Source organism: Chiloscyllium plagiosum, unplaced genomic scaffold (genome assembly GCF_037043375.1).
Source record: "Chiloscyllium plagiosum isolate Xiang-an unplaced genomic scaffold, Cpla_swu_hap1 HiC_scaffold_1, whole genome shotgun sequence".
NCBI lineage: Eukaryota > Metazoa > Chordata > Chondrichthyes > Orectolobiformes > Hemiscylliidae > Chiloscyllium > Chiloscyllium plagiosum.
This window is the reverse complement of record NW_028270139.1, coordinates 27,490,028-27,511,512: the sequence shown is the minus strand read 5'-3', so window position 1 is coordinate 27,511,512 and position 21,485 is coordinate 27,490,028. Positions and strand designations below refer to the sequence as shown.

Below are 21,485 nucleotides of genomic sequence, written 5' to 3'. Positions count from 1 at the left end.
GGCACTTCTATTGGGAGAATATTAAAGATAAAGGCAGTAATTCCCTGTTTAAAGGCAACATACTGGAAATTTGAAACAAACACAGAGAATGCTGGAGAAACTCAGCAAATGTGGCAACATCCATGAAGAAAGAAAAGGTTAATGTTTCGAGCCCAGAATGACTTCTCCAGAACTGCTCTTCTGCAGTTTCTGAGTTTATCCAGTGTTCTCTGCATTCATCCTCAATCACCAGTGGATGTTGTGGCAAGGAGCAGCCACAGAGCAGAAATAAAGAGAATCCCCATGAATATTGTGTTAAAATGGGATGGACAGAAAGATATTATCACAGGTGGGCAACTATATCATTTGGATAGACATCAATTATTACTATGAACACCGGTTTGACACAAGTTGACATTTTTGTTAGAAGAGGGTACATGATGATTGATTCTGATTCGTTTTATTTAGAGATTCAGTTTTATGGGAACAAATCCACTTACAGCTACTAAAAGATGCTTCCACTTGTTTTCTTCAGCTGCAAACTACTGAAGGTGTTTGCTCATCATTTTTCTCATCTATTGATTTAATTTGGGAACTAAGCTGTCCACCTCTCTGGGGTCAATACCCAATAGATGCAGGTGTCTGTTACCTTGGCAGAGGCTGGAAGAATATTTGCTGAAAGTATCAGAGAAAAATGGCATAGACACACTGCGGGTTTAAAATACGAATGGAATTCCATTGCTAATTCATGTACAGGAAACAAAAAGGTTAAAAAAAGAGCTACACTCCAGCCTTAAATAAGTAATTTCATTTGTGCTATTAAGTGATTTTATTTGTGTTTTCAAGCAATTTTAATTGTGTTATGAAGTGCATGTATTTACGCAGTGAAGTGATTTTATTTGTGCTCTGAAGTTCTGTTATTTCACTTGGCAGAATATTGAATCCAGTCGGTGTGCACAGAGAACTTCAGGCCTCTTATGGACCACACTGTACATTCTGCTGTCCCCAGCCAGGAAGTCCCTGAGTCGAAATTCCAGAGTCCATCCCCCTCTCGCACTGTTTAAAAGAAGCACACGACCCAACTCTGCAACTCGTTGAACGGAGTGGCTTGGGATGGGAGTGCGGTGGAGAGCTGGGTGGACCGGTGTGATCTGAGCGGGGTGACTGGAGCACGCTTGACCGCCTCGCTGAGCCGCTGAAGGGAGCTGGGACCTTCCTGAGGTGTTTGTCACCAGGCAAAGGCGGTGCTGCAGCGGCTCGGAGCCTGGTGCCCGGAGCAGCAGCTTTCCCCCCCCCCCCCCCACCTCAGAAGGCAGCCGACCCCGGTGAATGAAGGGAGGTGGGCGGAGGGCGGGCAATGCCGAGGATCGGTTCGACCGAAAGGGAGAGGCGAGCGGCCCCAGTACCGAGTGTAGCAGCAGCAGCAGCATCGCCGTGCACTGGAGCCCAGCATGGTGAAGGAAAACCCGCTGCAAATCCCCACGCCACTCTGCATTGCTCTATCCCCCCGTGCCTGGCTTCTCCTCCAAACAAACTAACCGCTGTCTTGCTGATGTTCCCCCAAGCCCGGCTACATTCCCGCCGATGTCAGTCACAGTGATAGAGTGCTCCAGGACCTGACCTCTCCAGTCAACCGAGTGGGGGAGGGGGGAGGGGGGGGAGGGAAATAAAAAGAAAATTAAAATCTTCGCCGTCTCCGTCATGATTGGTGCCCTGGCTGGGTTTTCAGTGGCGAGTTTACTGACCTTCGGTTACTTGTCCTGGGACTGGCTGGAACCTGAACTCCAAGCCCCCGGTTTGCAGGATCCCGGCAGCAAGATCGCCTCCAGACCGCACATCATCTTCATCCTCGCTGACGACCAGGGCTTCCACGATGTGGGCTACCACGGCTCCGAGATCCACACCCCGACCCTGGACAGACTTGCTGCGCAAGGAGTTAAGTTGGAGAACTACTACATCCAGCCCATCTGCACCCCGTCCAGGAGCCAGCTCATGACAGGCCGGTTAAGTATTGAGCACGTTCTGTTTTGCAGATTCCTGCCCCTGACTTACTTGTCCGCTCACTTTGTCAGGTCACGCTGCCGCCAAGAATTGCAAGGCAGTCGACAGTTATGTGCCGTTAATAATGTGTGAGACGGGACCTGCAGGTAACGCAAATAAAAAACTGCAGGTGAAGTTATAAAACCTGCCGGAACAGTGCTAATGTGCTGAAATATATATTTACTTCTGGATTACAAGTTATAAAGAATCCACAGTGTGTGGTAAGACATAAAAGCATGGCTCTTTAAAACATGTCCTCTTTACGAGGTGTTGACAGAAGAGGTAAATGTAATTTGTTTGATTTATTATTTTCTGTAATCCTTCACAGCAAGTACTGGAGAGGTATCCTCCATATCTTATGGAAATGTCCTCCCTCTATGATTTTTACAAAGAGTTATTCTCCTTGTGGCAGTCAGAAAGATGTGTATGTCGGCCTTTCCCCCTCAGGGTCTGAATAGTAACGTATGCAAACAATGGCTTCATTGTACAGAGTTTGGTCAGCCCCAATCTCAACCACTGTAACCAGAATGGAGACTAAACGTCAGGAAAGGTTTGTTGGATTTGGAAATGATGTACAGGTCAGATCCAGCAGAATGATAACAGTGCTTAAGGGGTTAACTTTGCAAGCTCCTGCCCTGCTGATTAGCCAGCTTGTTCTCCATGGCTATGTTCAAGAAGAACAGTGCAAGGATAGGGGTCTGGTCAGAGAACAGGGGAAGCCACATTGTGCATTTTTACATAAATAAAAGCAAAATACTGAAGATGCTGGAAATCTGAAATAAAAAAAAGAACAGGAAGTGCTTGAGAACCTCAGCAGTTCCGACAGCATCTGTGGAGAGTTGATAGGACTTCTTCAGAGCTCATTCTCACACCAGGTTCAATTTGCAATTCAAAGGGATGGTGGGATGAAGTGGGAAGGAGGGATATTGTCATCTTTGATAGTTTCAATCCAGCTGCTGGCCATGGCTTCAAGCATGGCCACTCCAATAATGCCCACCACTGTGCAATTCCATCACCAGTTAGCAGCTGATACCTGAATTCTACCTGCAAGGGAGAGGACATTGTGACGGTGTGGGGGGGTTGGTTCAATCCACTTGAGGCCCAGTTGAATGGTTGACAATGTGTGCAAGCCGTGAAATGCAGATCACAGCAAAGCAAAGTGCATGAGGATGAGTTGAATGTGGGCCAGGGTCAAGTCGTGAAGAAAGTGGGATGTGCACAGCAGGCACAATGTTAACAGTGGGAGAAACCATGCAACTGTCAGCAGACAGAGCAAGCGTGTGCACACTGTTCTTACTCTGTGTCAGGAGTTACAGCATTCTAGTAAATTTATGTTGCATTTCCTCCAAGGCCAAAATATCTTTCTAAAGATATGCCCAGAACTGAATACTTTACATCAGATATAGTCTATGAGGGAAGTTCAAGAGAATTACTTTTAACTGCTTGTATTCTTCCCTTTGAGATGCAAAGGCTAGCATTCCATTGCCCTTTATATACATGTAAGTATATATCCATGACAATCAATGAGCTCTGTACATGGACTCCTAAGTCTCTTTAAAGCTCCACTGTTTCCAGCTTGTCACTATTCAGGAAACACTATGTTTTAAACTTTATACATACAAAATAAATGACCTCACAATTAACAACATTGAAATCCAGTTGCCATAGTCTTATCCATTTACTTAATCTATTACTATAAGTTTGAAATTATTTTTAGATTAGATTATATACAGCATGGAAACAGGCCCTTCAGCCCAACAAGTCCACACCAACCCATTCCCCTAACACTATGGGCAATGTAGCATGGCCAGTTCATCCAACCTGCAGATTTTTGGACAGTGGGAGGAAACCAGAGCACCCGGAGGAAACCCAGGCAGATACGGGGAGAATGTGCAAACTCCACACAGAGAGTTGCCACAGGCGGGAATTGAACCCAGGTCTCTGGCACTGTGAGGCATCAGTGCTAACCACTGTGCCACCATGCCGTATAACTTTAGAAATTTAATCAGGTTTCTTCCAACTACATTGATAATATTGACAACCATACTTGTGAATAACTTGGATATTTGGCTACCCCTGCATCGAAATCATTACGAAATAGCAAGCAGTTGAGGCCAGTGTTGTATGTTACTGTTGCCATCCTGTCACTTAGAGTACTTGCCCATCATTGTTACACTCTGCCACTCAGTCACTCTCCTGAGTACAGGTAAATCAGTTCCAACTTCACGAGTTTTAAATTTAGCTAACAAACCTTATGAGATACTTTATCAAATGTTTTCGCAATCCGCGTCAAAGAATCCATTGATACTCACTTGATTACTGTGTTAGTTATAACTTTAGAAATTTAAAAAGGTTTCTCAAGCATGATCTACCCTTTTCAGATCCATTTTGGCTCACTCCAATCAGCTGAAAATGCTCAGTCACTCCAATGCTGTTTTAGTACCTTGTAATTTGGTGACAACATAATAACCAAAAAGGGCGATAACTCTTTGATTTCCTTTTCTCACCCCTTTAAACTAGTAGAGTAACTTGTGCAATTTTCAATCAATAGCAATCACTCCTTATTTAAAAGAAGATTATCAATCTATAACTAGGTCATCTGCAAAACTCTTGCCTATTTCTTTTAATCCTTAGATGAAAACCATCTGATCTTGGCTACTTGTCATTTTTTAGTAATATTATTTAGTAACAGGTTTGTTAATTTTCTGATGTTAATTTTGGTGAGTTCCACCAACTCCCCACCACCAACTCCCATCCCTAATTTGGTACTGGTTTCTTGGAAAATCTACAATGCTGTCCTTATCCTCTACTGTAATACTGATGAAAAATATTATTACACGTGCCCTTTTTCTCATTTTGATTTATATTATCACCAGTTTTTAAATGACTCATGTTGCTGTCAGTTACCCACTTTATATAAATGTAAAAGATTTTTATCATGATTTTGGCATCCAATCACTTTTGTAGTTCATGCTATCTGTTTAGTAACCCTTTGCTTTTTTTGTAACTCTCCCATTTACTAGGTTGAGTGATTTTTCTCTCCTTTACATTTTTTTTCAATTTATGTTGTCCCTTACCTCTCTAATTGTGCACACCAGTTTCTTTTTAACAAATAGAGCTGTAGTCCCTTAGGATTAGGCTCAGTATCAGATTGTACTTCCACTTCTGTGAAGGGCCTTGGGCAATTTGCAACATAAAAGTTGGTTCATAAATGAGAAATGGAGTATTTTTGGCAGCCCGACATAAAATGCTAAATTCTGAACTATAGATGCATCAGTTCAGAATGCACATTATTAAAGTATGTATGAGAAAGAATGGAGATTGTGGTAGAACGTAACATGAAGTAAATGAGTAATATACCAACAAAGTTGAAGAGTGTGATGCTGGAAAATCACAGCCAGTCAGGCAGCATCTGAGGAGCAGGAGAATCGACGTTTCGGGCATAAGCCCTTCATCAGGAATTGAAGGAATATACCAACAAAGCCTCATTTTAGATAACTAAGTTTCAATGCCAATAGAAAACATGATGAAAAAGTAATACTAATCTTACAGCCCAGAGTACTAGGGTCTTCAAACAGAAAGCATGAGGGGTATATCAGTTTTCATGAAATAGTAAATCCATTAATAGCGCATCCTCATTGAATTTTGGATAGTCTTAGACATCACCTTTTTGAGCAGAATTTATCATTAATGTGTATAATGAGGACTTATCAGTTCTCATAAGGAGAACTTCAACCACTTCCATTCATTTTTACATCCCAATGATTTAACATTGTTTTTTAAATCTCTCATGACATTTTAGTGATGCAGCAAGATGCTGCTTGCAAGTTGGCTTGTAGCAAAAAGATGCAGGATAACACTTGCATTGCTCTCAAACAGCTGGTTTCTTGTTCATGATATGACTCTGACTGCCAAGTAGTTGCTCAATGCTTTCCAAGTCAGGAGCTGACCAAGGAGGAGTCTCAGCAGAGGATTAAAAGTAGAATTTCCCAACCTGAAAATTATGTTGCATAAGTTTTAAGAAGTGGAAAAAAAAATGAGTAATTAGACTAGGAAACTTGGATCTCATTCCAAGTCTTGGCTGAGCTATCAGCTCCTGTTAGGTGGCCTAGATAGACTGAGGCACTAGGTGCAATGTTAAGTTAAAATCAAATATTTATTTCAAAGCTGCACTTTACATTCTGGTGAAGGTATTGCCAGTACACAGAGAATGATATTAGAAATTATCAGAAGTCAATCACTTGTATTATCAGATAGACCATGAGACTAATTCCACTGACTGAAGCTAAGTTTTTCATGCTGGAACTAATAGGTTGTAAATATCAACCAGAGCTACTTGCATTTTCAATTGTCTATTTCAGGAAATCAACCAGTGTGGCAAACTGACTGTATATCTTTAAAATTCCCACAAGCAATTAGCTTTTATTTTATTCATTCTCAGGATGTAGGCTGTGTGGCACTTATGGCCCATCCTTAATTCTCCTTGAAAAGACAGAAGCGAGGGGGCTTCTTGAACTGCTGCAGTCCTTGGGATGTAGGAACACCCAAGATGTTGACGGGGAATAATTCCAGGGTTTTGACACTGTGAAGAAATAGTGATTTAGTTCCAAGTCAGGATGGTGCATGGCTTGGAAGGAAACATACAGCTATGTTTTCCCATGGATCTGTCCTTGTCCTTGTAGGTTGCAGAGGTGATGGAAGATGCATCTAAAGAGCCTTCAGTAAGTTGTTGCAGTGCAATTTCTAGATGGTACAAACTGCTAAGACGATGCATCCACAGTAGAGAGAGTGAATGCTGAAGTTGTTGGATGGGGCATCCATCAAGCAGTCCACTTTGTCCTGGATGGTATTAAGCTATATGAGTGCTGTTGGAGCTGCACTAATCCAGTCAAGTGGGGAGTATTTTATCATGTTCTTGACTTGAGCCTTGTAAATAGGCTTTGAAGAGACAGGTGATGAGCTACCCACTCCAGAACTCCCAGTCTTTTATTTGCTCTTGTGGCCACGGTATTTATATGGCTGGTTCAATTACGTTTGTGGTTAATGGTGACCCCCAGGAATGTTGATAGTGGAGGATTCAGGAATTTTCATGCTGTTGAGTGTCTAACTTTGACAGGTGGGTGCACTCTGTAGAGAATTTGTGAGACTACACTCAGAGTATTTCTGCACTGTAGTGGTCACCCAATGTAAAGAAGAGTGTGAATGCATTGGAAGCAATTCAGAGAAGATTTACCAGACTAATACCTGGAATTCAAAGGTTATCTTCTGAGGAAAGGTTGGACAAGAGTAGATTTGTATTGTTGACTTGATTGAAACGTTTAAGAGTTGAGAGTCTGGAACTGGGAGAGCACAGCAGGTCAGGCAGCATTCAAGAAGCAGAGAATCAAACTTTCTGGCATAAGCCCTTCCTGATGAAGGGCTTATGCCTGAAACGTTGATTCTCCTGCTCCTCAGCTGCTGCCTGACCTGCTATGCTTTTTCCAGCACCACACTCAGGACTCTGATCCCCAGCATCTGCAGTCCTCACTTTCTCCTGAAATGTTTAAGATCCTGAGAGAACTGCACAGGATAGATATGGGCAGGATATTTCCTCTTATAGGAGAAGCTTTGAATATATCTGTTGACAAATCATGCATTGCCCATTCAAAACAAGTGAGACAAAACTTCTTTCTCTCAGAGGATTGTAGGTCTTTGGAACCTTCTTCCTGAGTGTCACTAGCGTCTCCATGTGGCAAAGAGGGTGTAGGGTTTTCAACAGGTTGTTGTACCTGCTGAGCCATTCTCCTGATTCCCAACCTACCTCAGCAGCAGCCACCTCTCCTAGCAAGGCTGTTGAGTTTCCAGAGCTTCTAGCCCAGTGAGCAGGCCAACTGCTTGCTCTTCTTAATGGGACACAACTTCAGAGGTGGATAGGCATTCACAGGGAAGATTATTTCATGGGCTGACTCTCCTGCCATATTTGGACTGAGGGCACTGATTTTCACCAAGCTGGAGAGAGGCTCCATTGCAGCAAAACTACTGGAGAAGCCAGGAGTTCCAAATCCCACCCTAAAATCCAGCATCTCACATTTTTGTTTGAGGCAGGATTGGGCATGGACCATGGTTCAAGCTTGTGTGGTCTCAGTGGGAGTTGGCAAATTAAAAAATAGAAGACTTGTAGGAAAGGTTTCTTAAAAACAAAGCAAGTTAAGAATTAAGTAAATCAGATAGAGATGCTGGGCCAGGTGATGTGTTGTACCTGCATGACGTGGGAGCTGGTGGACCCCATTGTGGTCTACATAGTGACCACATCTGGAGCAAGTCTTGGTTACTTGAGGAACTCCAACTCAGAGTTGATGAGCTGGAGTCTGAGCTTCAAATATTGCAACACATCAGAGAGGTGGAGAGTTACGTGAATGCTGTGTTTCAGGAGGCAGTCGTACCCCATAGATTAGCTACCACAAATTTAGTCAGTGGTCAGGGACAGGAGGGTGTGACTATGAGCGAGGCAGTTAGAGAGATCCAGGAGGTAATGTTGAAGAAGCCTCAGCCTTTGAGCTTGTCTAACAGTTTTGAAATTCTTGCTCCCTGTGTAGATGAGAGTGGTGGCTGCAGGGAAGCTAATCAACTGACCACAGCACTGTGGTACAGGGAGCCTTTCAAAAGATTAGATTAGATTAGATTAGATTAGATTAGATTAGATTAGATTAGAAGGGAGAAAAGAGAAATATAGTTGTAATCAGGGATTGTATAGTCACGAGAATGGACACTGTTCTTTGTGTCTAGGATTGAGAGTCCCGAAGGTGTGTTGCCTACCTGATGCCTGAGTTCAGGATATCTCATCTGGGATGCAGAGGAACTTGGAATGGGAGGGGAAAGATCCAGTTGTTGTGGTCCATCTCCAGATTACTACCTGAGCCATGAGCTAATTGGCACAGGATCAAGAGGATTAAGATTAATATTAGAGAGGTAAACATGTAGCCGAAAAGTTGGTGTGGGAGAAATGGGTTTGAATTCATGTGACATTGGCAGCAGTACTGAGGAAGGAGGGAGCTGTTCCAATGGGACAGGCTCCCCATGAATCATGCTGGGACCCGAATCGTGGCGAATTGCATAACTAGGGCTGTGGATAGGGCTTTAAACTAAATAGTAGGAGGTTGGGTTCAGTTGTAGGTTACAAATGGGCAGATTGTTACCAGAAAATGAAAGGAAAGGACAGAATGTGTGAATGTCTTAGGAATGTCCAAGGAAGGATAAAGGTGTAGGGAAACTTGATAATAGAACAAAGTTAAATGCTTTGTATTATAATATTCTCCCCCATCCCAGGGAAAACACCTTGTCTATCTGCCCTGTCCATGACCTCTATAAGGTCACCCCTCAGCCTCCGATGCTCCAAGGAAAACAGCCCCAGCCTATTCAACCTCTCTCTATAGCTCAAACCGTCCAACTCTGCAACATCCTTGCAAATTTTTCCCGAACCTTTTCAGGTTTCACAACATCCTTCTGGTAGGAGGGAGACCAGAATTGCACATAATATTCCAAAAGTGGCCTCACCAATGTCCTGTATAGCTGCAAAATGACCTCCCAACTCCTACACTCAACACTCTGACCAATAAAGGAAAGCATATCAGATGCCTTCTTCACTATCCTATCTATCTGGGACTCCATGGTATGATAAAGAATTTGCTAATGGGCAGGAAACAGCTAGTGGGAGTAAGGGCTTCTTTTTCAGGTTGGTGATCAGTGGGGTTCCATAGGGATCAGTACTGGGACTGCAACTGTTTACAATATATATTAATGATTTAGAGGAAGGAAGTGACTGTACTGTAGCTAAATTTGCAGAGGATGTAAAGCTATGTGAAAAGCAATCTGTGAGAGGGATACAAAAAGCTTGCAAGAAGCATATTGATAGGATAGGTAAAGTGGGTAAAAAAAAGTGTAATGTGGCAAAGTGTGAAGTTATTCATTTTGGGAAGGAGAAAAAAACAAACAGTATTACTTAAATGGAGAAAGCTTAGAAGGCTGCAATGCAAAGAGACTTGGGAGTACTTGTGAACAAAACACAGAAAGCTAGCACACCAATATATGAGGTAATCAGGAATGTTAACTCTTACTTCAAGAGGTTTGGAATGTAACAGCAGGGAAGCTTTAGTGCAACTGTACAAGGTGAGATCTCATCTGGAGTATTGTGTGCGATTTTGAGAAAAGATATTATTTAATTGCAAGCAGTTCAGAAATGGTTCATTCAGATGATGTCCGGTAATGGGAAGATTGTCTTATAAGTCAAGATTAAACAGGTTGGGACGCTATTCACTATAAGACCATCATATGACATTGGAGTGGAACTAGGTCATTTAGCCCATTGAGTTTGCTCTACCATTCGATTCCGGCTGATACTGGAGTTTAGGAGAATGAGAGGTAATCTCATTGAAACACATACAATTCTTAAGGGACTTGACAGGATACATGCTAAGATGTTTCCCCTCATGGGAGAGTCTGGAACCAAAGGGCATAGTCTCAGAATTAAGGGGTGCCTATTTAAGACTGAGATGAGGAGGATTTTTTTTCAGAAGGTCCTGAGTCTTTGGAACTCCATGCCACAGAGAGCTGTGAGTACAGAGTCCTTGTGCATATTTAAGGCTGGCACAGATAGATTCTTGATCTGTAGGGAAATTGAGGGTTATGTGGAAGTGAGGAGTATCCAATCGTATTGAATGGTGGAGCAGGCTTGAGGGGCCGAATGGCCTGTTCCTGTTCCTATTGCTGATGGTCTTATGGTAATTTTGGAACTGTGAATACAGTGACCCTGGGTACACCTTTTCTCCTCCCTGTTGCCCAGCCTAGATTTAGCTCACGCTAATGCCCTCCGCTCTACTAAAAATGGGAAAGTGCAGGTAGATGTTTCTCAGTATCAGGTTTGCAGAGCTGGCACTTCTCCCACTTATGCCTACCCAACCCGAAAGTGAAGATGAAAGCCGAGGGCTCTCGCTTGGTTCGAGTGACGGAGTTTTGAAGTCTGTGGCAAAATCCAGGTTGCTAACTTCACTTCAGTCTCCACAGATGTTATCCAAGCTGCCAGTTCTAACATTTTCCATTTTTATTTATTGACTTAGTTTTCACTTTGTTTGAAACAGGTGCTATGTTTGGTAATAGCACAGTTTTGGCACCTTAAAAATGTCTATCTTCCAACTGTAAATAAATCTGGCCAAATTGTGAGGACTATGCACATTGATTTAGTGGTTTTCTATTTTCCAGCTTTTGACCTGATGGGAGAAATGTTCTCCAGTAGATAGTAATTGTGATTTTGATTATTTCTTTCAAGCTGAACGTGGAAACCCAGGGCATAAATAACTAACATTAAAATCATAAGTGAGTAGGAAGTTTGGAATTGGTTTTGGCAAATAGCTGCCCTACACCAATGCTTTTGTTTAAGCTAAGTTCTAGTTGTTTCGAATATAAAATAAACATTTACTTTTTACAACCATGTACACATTGGTTAGAAGCAGTTATCAGGGTAATACAATTACAGAAGACTGATTGTATCTGGACATTGTCATACTAAAAGTACCAAATAAACATTTTAAAAGTAACCATGTTGATCTGTTTCCCCTGAAACACTAATTTTCTTATCAGAACCTAATATGTTGCAGGCTAGCATTATTTAGGTGTTTTTTTAAAATCAAGTTTTTACTGCCTACCCCATCTCTTTGAGGCCCATAATAAGGAACACATTTTGGACCTATGCCAATAAAATTCCACATCTATTACAGCACCATTAGTTAAACCAGAAAGTGTAGAATGGGTTTTAGCTTTCAAATATGCAGAAATGTCAGACAGAATCAAGTACATTCAACAAAGCTAAGCTGATTCTTTTCACACAGATTCATTTAACTACATTCTTTTCAGCCTACTAAATGCTCCAGTCTGGTATGGGAATAGTTCCAAATAGTTTGTGTTCTGACTGAACATGTAAAAAGTATTGCACATAAATGGATCCTGTAAAAGGGAATTTTATTTCATTAGGGACAAGAGGGAGGAGAACAATTACAGTAAAAGCTTGTAGTTGTCTTATCTCTGTTTTTTACCAGAAGTATAACTAATGACTTTCTGCAGTGTTATCAGGAAGGCTTTCTCTGCAGTGTTGACAATGATGATATCACAACTGAAATACTTCCATGGGAACATTAACCCAAATCTAAAGCTGCCGTCATCTGGAATGTGAAACAATAAATGTAATAACACCAGACTCTATTAGAAAGCCAGAGGTTCTGTGGTGCAACATTTTTTAAGCTATCAATCCAGATGATGATAACAAAGTCAGCTTTGATCTTTTCAATTCAATTTTAATGAGATTTTGTTCATCCACATGCTTGAACAAGTATGATTTTTGCTTTGATTTATTATTGTCACATGTACCTAGATACAGTGAAAAGTTTTGTTTTGTGTGCAGTTCAGGCTGATAATGCCATACAAAGTGCATTAGGGTAATAGAACAGAGCAAAGGATACATTGCTAGGTTGCAAAGATGGTGCACAAAGAGTGAGGTCAACATTAAATTGAAACTTGAGAGGTGCCATTTAAATGTCTAATAACAGGGGGGAAGAAGCTGTTCTTGAATCTGTTAGTCTGTGTTTTTAAGCCTTTTTTCTATCTTTTGCCAATGGAAGAGGTTGGAAAAGATTATAACCGGGCTGGAAGGAGTTTTTGATTATGTTGGCTGCCTTTCCGAGGAGTATAGGTGGAGTCAATGGATGGAAGGTTGGCTTGTGTGATGGACTGAGCTGTGTTCACAACTCTCTGTAGTTTCTTATGGTCCTGGACAGAGCAGTTGCCATACCAAGCTGTGATGCATCCAGATAGGAATCTTTCTATGATGCATCTATAAAAACTAGTAAGAGTCTTTGCGGCACAGTTCAATATATTATAGGTTGTAGGAGCTGAAGTGAGAAATAGTCTTGCACACCCATGCAGCGGTGAAGCCCAGGCCAAAAATAAACGGAAAGAACTGCGGATACTGGAAATCAAAAAGGAAAACAGAAATTGCTGGTTCTGAAGAAGGGTCACGGGACCTGAAATGTTAACCTTGATTTCTCTCCACAGATGCTGTCAAACCTGCTGAGCTTTTCCAGCAATTTCTGTTTTTGCTTCTGAAGCCTTGTAAATCAATTCTCACACAAACAAGGATGGAGGCATCAGCAGGAAGGAGTGGGAATTTGGGCTGCCATTGGGGGCTGTTGAGAATGATTAGAAACACTGGGATCACAAGAAGTAGAAACCAGAATAGACAGTTCAGCCCATTGATCCAACAATCAGGGTGGGAGAATTGAGAACCAATCACACTGACAGGGAGGAGGGAAAGTTCAAGGTAGGGAAGGTCCAAGCCTAATAAGGAAATAAACAAAAATAAATAATGCTACTATGCCAGGCCTCCTCTGAGTCCTTCCAATATTAGTTTTCATAGACGTACTCAACACCCTTTAAGATTTCAGGGCCTGGAAATAAATTCCTGTCAGGGTTTGAATTACATAACAGGATCCTGACATGTGAATATTTACAAGACCCTTATCAGCCAGTGGTTATACCCTCCTGAAACCAGAGAATGAAATACAATCTGGACAGAGCCTGACCAGTGTGAGAAGGTTGGTGGAGGGTGGCTGGGTGTGCACAAATCCCAGCTTTGCTTTGTGAAATTTGTGCCTTGTTGACGAAAAGACACATCTTATTGACATTTTTCATCTTCCCCTCATCTGGACATTTGACATGCAAATGAAAGGATAAGATAAAAAACCTTGTCAAAATATGTCATTTTTTTCAGCACTATTCAATTTCTGTACTACCAAACAGCTGTTAGGGAAATCATTCAGTGTGAATATTAATGGGATTCTAAGTTATCCTTGTAAGAGGTTGTTTTGCATAATCGGTTGACGATCTTAACCCTTTTGTTCCTTGGAGTATAATTCTGTTTATATGCATTACCATTCAAACATTAAAATTTATACAGTAAACCTTCAAGGTGAGAACTTCTGAAGGAAAAAGATGAACAGAAAGTGAGCAAGTAAACCTCAAACATAGGGCCCTTGAGGTCACTTGAGAGCAGTGTGAGCTGGGTTGTCCTCTTTGTATTTTCTTTCCATCTGGGTTAAGGTTAAGGTTCACCTGTATTTTTGTGCCTTGACATGACATGAATTAAGAAGAAAAACATCCACTGCTGTCAGATTTGGGTTATACTTATCAAATGCATGTATTTGGTGTCATCAGAAAGTTTTAATATCATTGGAATTAGCACTCTAATTATAATTTATCTGTAAATATCAGTGCTGTCTTTGCAACTCTACACTGTTAATTTTGAGAACTTGCAAACAACTGGAGAGATGAAAGAAAAAACAGGAAATTGCATCAGTGGAACAAAGCAAATTCTGATAACATCACTTGGAAAAGAGTCTTACTGTTCCAAGGAACCTTTTGCATGTTGCCTAAAATTCGAGAACACAGAAACTTAAAGTTCAAGATACATGCAGTGGTCTCATTATCAAAATTTGAAAGACTGTTCCTGAAATAACTCCAGAGAGGCTGGTATCATGTCACCAAGTCACCCTTTATTTACATGTCTCATTTCTGAAGGCTTCCCATTTTCCAGCTATCCCTTTACCTGCGAACATCTGCCCCCAATCAGCTTTTGAACGTTCTTGCCTAATACCGTCAAAATTGGCCTTTCTCCAATTTAAGACTTCAACTTTTAGATCTGGTCCATCCTTTTCCTTCACTATTACAAAACTAATAGAATTATGGTCGCTGGTCCCAAAGTGCTCCTCCACTGACACCTCAGTCACCTGTCCTGCCTTATTTCCCAACAGTAGGTCAAGTTTTGTACCTTCTCTAGTAGATGCATCCACATATCGAATCAGAAATTTCCTTGTACGCACTTAACAAATTCCTCTCCATCTAAATCCTTAACACTATGGCATTCCCAGTCTATATTTTGAAAGTTAAAATCCCCTACCATAACCACTCAATTATTCTTACAGATAACAGATCTCCTTACAAATTTGTTTTGAAATTTCCCTCTGACTATTAGGGGTCAATAATACAATCCCAATAAGTTTACCATACCTTTCTTATTTCTCAGTTCCACCCAAATAACTTGCCTGGATGCATTTTCGGGAATATCCTCCCTCAGTACATCTGTAATGCTATATGGACTTTAGTAAGGCATTCGAAAAGGTTCCCCATGGGAGACTGGTTAGCATGGTTATATGTCATGGAATACAGGAAGAACTAGCTATTTGGCTAGAGAACTGGCTCAAAGTTAGAAGACAGAGGGTGGTGGTGAGGGGTTGTTTTTCAGACTGGAGGCCTGTGACCAGTGGAGTGCCACAAGGATTGGTGCTGGTCCACTACTTTCCATCATTTATATAAATGATTTGGATATGAACATAGGAGGTATAGTTAGTAAGTTTGCAGATGACACCAAAACTGGAAGTGTAGAGGATAGCGAAGAAGGTTACCTCAGATTACAACGGGATCTTGATCAGATGGGCCAATGAGCTGAAAAGTGGCAGATGGAGCTTAATTTAGGTAAATGTGAGGTGCTGCAGGACTTATACATTTAATGGTAAGATCCTAGGGAGTGTTGCTGAACAAAGAGACCTTAGAGTGCCGGTTCATAGCTCCTTGAAAGTAGATTCACAGGTAGATAGGATAGTGAAGGTGGTGTTTGGTATGCTTTCCTTTATTGGTCAGAGTATTGAGTACAGGAGTTGGGAGGTCATGTTGCGGCTGTACAGAACATTGGTCAGGCCACTGTTGGAATATTGCGTGCAATTCTGGTCTCCTTCCTATTGGAAAGATGTTGTGAAACTTGAAAGGGTTCAAAAAAGATTTACAAGGATGTTGCCAGGTTGGAGGATTTGAGCTACAGGGAGAGGTTGAATAGGCTGTGGCTGTTTTCCCTGGACCGTCGGAGACTAAGAGGTGACCTTATAGAGGTTTACAAAATCATGAGGGTCATGGATAGGATAAATAGTCAAAGTCTTTACCCTGGTGTTGTGGAGTCCAGAACTAGAGGGCATAGGTTTAGGGTGAGAGGGGAAAGATATGAAAGAGACCTAAGGGGCAACTTTTTCCCGCAGATGGTGGTACGTGTATGGAATGAGCTGCCAGAGGATGTGGTGGAGGCTAGTACATATGCAACATTTAAAAGGCAAATGGATGGCAGTATGAATAGGAAGGGTTTAGAGGGATATGGGCCAGGTGCTGGCAGGTGGGACTAGAATAGGTTGGGATATCTGGTCAGTATGGACAAGTTGACCGAAGGGTCTGTTTCCATGCTGTACGTCTCTGACTCTATGATGTGACACGTACCCAGCTAGCTCAGAGCCAGCTCCTAGAGTGACCAGAACCTCTGACACTCTGTTGTTTTCTTCTTTTTCTCTTTTTTTTCTTTTTTTTCCGACACTCCTGTTTATTTTTTTTTGTTTACCCCCCACACTACCGCCTAACTGCATTAGTGCTTATTTTTTCCTCAGCACCCTTGTGTGTGTGTGCAGGGGTGAGACACAATGAAAGACACAAGGTGCGCAAATCTTTATTCAAATTTCCACCATCAGGAAGAAAGGAAACACCCGAGTGGTCAGTGACAAGCAGTGTCCCTCACATCAAAGGGCAATGCTACATGATCAGACACTCTATTCTTTTTTTTGTGTTTTTTAAATTTTTTCCTTTTCTTTTTTCTTTTCTTCTTTTTTTCTTTTCTTAACCCTACTCTTGTCCCCACTAAAATATCTCATCACTAAGTGACCCTTTAGTTATGTGTGTGAAACTTCACACTGCTCCAGCCTTCTCATAGTCAGCTCGCAGAGTGAACAAAACCACTGACACTCCTGTTTATTTATTTTTTTTATTTATTTTTATCCAGTTCCTTCAGAGGCACCTCTCACAGTGAACAGAACACCTGTCACTCCTGTTCTTTTTTTTTCCTTTTACCCCACACTACCGCCTAACTGCAGTAGTGCTTATTTTTTTCCCCAGCACCCATGTTGTGTGTGTGCAGGTGTGAGACACAGTGAAAGACACAAGGTGCACAAATCTTTATTCAAATTTCCACTACCAGGAAGAAAGGAAACACCCGAGTGGCCAGTGACAAGCAGTGCCCTTCACATCAAAGGGCAATACTCCGTGATCAGACACTCTGTTCTTTTTTATTCATCAACCCTTGAAAGGTATTAATATCTAGTGCCTCGGGGAAAGTCAGGCTCCTAATAACAGTAAAAGCTGCGGATCCATATTCTGTCAGGAGAACTATGTATTGCCTTTCATTTGCTCCAATGCCATTTGCCCGGAAAAAAATAATGCATTCTGTCACTCTGTTCTTATCTGTCCACCAGGACTCTCTGATTGGACCAGTTAACAGCCCCAATCAGGAAACCCATATTCTATGATGTCCACCTAGCTGATCTTGTTCCAATCACTACAGTTCTGACACCACAGAGTTACTTTTGAAAGTAATTTGATTAAAGTAAATTTAAGTTCAAGTTCTAATGGGGAGCAACTTGGTGAATTTCCTGCAGATTAATTGTTCAAATTCCATTTGCTCCTATTTCTTTTCATTTCATGTAAATCAAATGTAGAAACATATTATAATAGTTAACAGATCTACAAACCCCCCTGCTAAGAATGCTTCTTCAGGCTTCTGCATGTTCCCTTGCCTTGCAAGTTAATGTGGAAACTCTAGATGAGTTGCTACAGCAACAGAACATCACCTTCTTGAGAAAATGAATTTCTGGCTACCCTCGGTCCTTTGAGGGAGTTCTCTAAAAATGCAGTATTTGTAACTGGTCTAAAAAGACAAGGTAATTTACAAGTATCTCATCCAATTAACGGGAATGAAACAGTGCAGCATTCAAACTTTCAATCAGTTGTTGGTTTATTAATGGATTAAGCCCTCAGATCTCAATATGAATTTTGCTGAGAGGGTAATGGTGTAGCTGGAAAGGCTTTTTGCTATTTATGTGCAAATCAGCCAACAACTTCCAGTGACTGCTTTCAGGAATCTGATTTTAGGCAAATAATTTTTCACAGTTCACATTTGTTGAAACTAGTTCTTTTCACACAGACATCTAAAATGTAATAATTTCTCACATTTCTTAAGCATTAAAAAACCCTGTGCCCCTAAGACCCCTAGACGACTCAGCATTGTCCTTCATAAACTGTGGACTTCTGATAATCTCTGAAAACTGTTCTAAACAGCTTGAGTCCTCCTTCCATCTGTTTATTTCCAGTGTTGTGTCAGTCTACACATTTCTTCCTAATGCACTAATTTAATCATTCTGATAAAGCAACTTCTTAGGTGCATGTGTTCTGACCCTGAACTTTACCTAATTCTCAACATCAGAGGAAATGGGTGACTTTGCTCAATGAACACGATTGTGCCAACCTTAGTTTACATTGTTCTTATTGTCCTGACCACAATTAGGTCAGTTCTTGTTCTTATGTAAGCAGGGGTATATAGCATCTGATGAGATTCTTAACAACATGCATTGTGACCTATCCTGTGGGAGTTGAGATGACATCTAAAGTTGCTGTCCAAGTTTCTTATGCTCCTTCATAAGTTGTGCGAAAATGGCATCAAATTCATGATGCGTCTATACCAACGTCATAAATACAAACAACACTCACCACAGGAAGTTAAGATTCCGCTCTAAATGCTACTTTTACCAGTGTGGTATATCGTAATGCATTATTAGTGTTTCTGCAGATCGTTGCCTAAAATGATTATCTTGCCAGGCAATAATATGTACAAAGGAGGAAGTGAGGACTGCAGATGCTGGAGAGCAGAGTTGAAAAGTGTGGTGCTGGAAAAGCACAGCTGGTCAGGCAGCATCTGAGGAGCAGGAGGGTCAATGTTTTGAGCATGAGCCCTTCATCAGGAACCTGATGGCCGAACAGTTGTGCTTTTCCAGCACCACGCTTTTCAACTCTGCTCTCCAGTATCTGCAGTCCTCACTTCCTCCTTTGTACAGATTATTGCCTGGCAAGATAATCATTTATTGCTCACAGCAGAACCTGGTCCAATTTATTGTGTCTATACATTGGAGATATATTACACAGTGAAATGGATTGATATTGTCTTCTTTTATTTCATTTTGTAGGTACCAGATACACACAGGACTTCAGCACTCTATCATAAGGGCTGGGCAGCCTAATTGTATACCCCTTGCCAATGTAACACTACCTCAAAAACTTCAAGAAGCTGGCTACTCAACACATATGATTGGAAAATGGCATCTAGGCTTTTATAAAAAGGAGTGTCTTCCTACACGAAAAGGATTTGACACCTTTTTTGGATCACTTACTGGTAGTGGTGATTATTACACCCACGACATCTGCGATGGACCCAAGAGTTGTGGCTTTGACTTGCATAAGGATGAAAATGTAGCTTGGGAGTACCGAGCTCACTCTTATTCAACCTTCCTGTATACCCAAAAAGCAATCGATATTTTGGAATTGCACAACCCTAAAGAGCCAATCTTTCTCTACATAGCTTTCCAAGCTGTACACACACCTCTGCAGGTACCCAAAAAGTACCTGGGCCGGTACTTGTCAATTGAGAATGTAGGCCGGCGGAGATATGCTGCTATGGTTACGTGTTTGGACGAGGCAGTGAATAACATTACAAAGGCATTAAAAAAGTATGGCTACTATGACAATACTGTGATAATCTATTCCTCAGACAATGGAGGCCAACCATTAGCTGGGGGGAGCAACTGGCCACTACGTGGGCGGAAAGGAACTTACTGGGAAGGAGGAATTCGTGGTATTGGCTTTGTCCATAGTCCTCTAATAAAAAACAAAGGGAGTGTGAGTCAAGGATTGATGCACATCACAGACTGGTACCCGACTCTAGTGACACTGGCAGAGGGAGAACTTGAGGAGAATTTGGGACTTGATGGATATGATGTATGGGAAACAATCAGTGAAGGTAAACCTTCTCCACGGACTGATATACTGCATAACATTGATCCTCTTTACACACGTCTTAAAACCAGATCACCTCATGATGGATTTGGAATTTGGGACACAGCTATCCAGGCAGCAATCCGAGTTAGAGATTGGAAATTACTCACCGGGAACCCAGGCTTCAGTGACTGGATCCCGCCTCAAACCTTCCCAAATTTTGGCGGGAAGTGGTGGAATCTTGAAAAAATAATATGGGCCAAAGGAAAATCGGTTTGGCTGTTTAACATAACAGCTGATCCGTATGAAAGAGTTGACCTTTCTCAGCAGTATCCTGAGGTTGTCAAAAGGTTGCTGTTGAGACTTGCACAGTATAACAAAACTGCAGTTCCTGTCAAGTACCCACCAAAAGACCCAAGAAGCAATCCTAATCTCAATGGTGGTGCTTGGGTGCCATGGGACAATGGGGATGATGAGGAAAATAACCAAATTAATAGCAATGCAGGAGAAAGGCCCTGCAACATCTGTAATACCATACTACGTTTCAAAAAACCCATTTGGGGTTAATGCTCACTTTAGAAATTTAAGTTATATAAAAGAAATATGTCTAATTAGTGCTATGATAGCACTTTACACTTTAAAAATGGTGCTAGTGTTAGTAATTTGTGATATATCAGCAACAAATTAATGTACAATCTTGGAGGGTGTTTTATCTTCCCTGCCACCCTCACAGGACCAACAGATGATTAATGAGGGCTGCTCAGGAGAAGGACAGGGCCTCCCTCCCTCTGCACTTCACTCACCAGTATCGTGAGATACAGGGTGAAAGCTGTAAATATGTCTTTATTTTTACAGAATGCATAGATTTGTATCAGCAGAAATCCAAGACATCCCTTTCTTCTCAGGTGTACTTAAAAATATATTTTTGCTAGCATTTGGGTCAAGTTTGGGAACATGTGTTTCTAATGATAATGTTTATATCAGATTTCTAATTGAATTTCTACACAAAATAAAAAAAAATTGTGTCTTCAACCTTGGAGATTTTAACAGTGTGATCTCATTTTAATGCTGTTGGTCAAATTAGGTTTAGTTAGGTTTTAGAATTCAGTTTATTGTCACGTGTATTCCAGTTACAAACATACAGGAGTACAGTGAAAAGTATACAATGTCGTCAACGTACGCACCAACACAAAGTACCTGCGTACAAATCTTAGGTACAAAAAATTGAGAAAATAAAGAAAGAAGACACTCTATGTTTCAGGTATAGTTAATAGGGGGTGGCACGGTGGCACAGTGGTTAGCACTGCTGTCTCACAGCGCCAGGGACCTGGGTTCAATTCCCGCTTCAGGCAACTGTGCTAAATTGCCTGTAGTGTTAGGTGAAGGGGTAAATGTAGGGAATGGGTCTGGGTGGGTTGCTTTTCGGAGGGTCGGTGTGGACATGTTGGGCCGAAGGGTCTCTTTCCACCCTATAAGTAATCTAATCTAATATAAGTTAGGAAAATAAGAATGAAAGCTAAAAGGATAGACATTAC

The 21,485-nt window shown here is 41.4% G+C and overlaps 1 protein-coding gene across 1 annotated transcript; it reads left to right on the top strand.

Moving 5' to 3' along the window:
• The first annotated feature begins 1,665 nt into the window (after positions 1–1,665).
• Positions 1,666–20,982, top strand: LOC122553353 (arylsulfatase J-like). The gene is made up of 2 exons (XM_043696950.2): positions 1,666–1,982; positions 19,146–20,982. Exons 1-2 carry the CDS (start codon positions 1,681–1,683, stop codon positions 20,515–20,517), a joined length of 1,674 nt encoding a protein of 557 aa, XP_043552885.1. The 5' UTR covers positions 1,666–1,680; the 3' UTR covers positions 20,518–20,982.
• Positions 20,983–21,485: the final 503 nt, after the last annotated feature.

Bases quoted from the DNA above. Each gene is read 5' to 3' on its own strand.
- LOC122553353 (XM_043696950.2), top strand. From the start codon at position 1,681: ATGATTGGTGCCCTGGCTGGGTTTTCAGTGGCGAGTTTACTGACCTTC. The intron at 1,983-19,145 runs GTTAAGTATTGA...TTCATTTTGTAG, and splicing joins AGCCAGCTCATGACAGGCCG to GTACCAGATACACACAGGAC.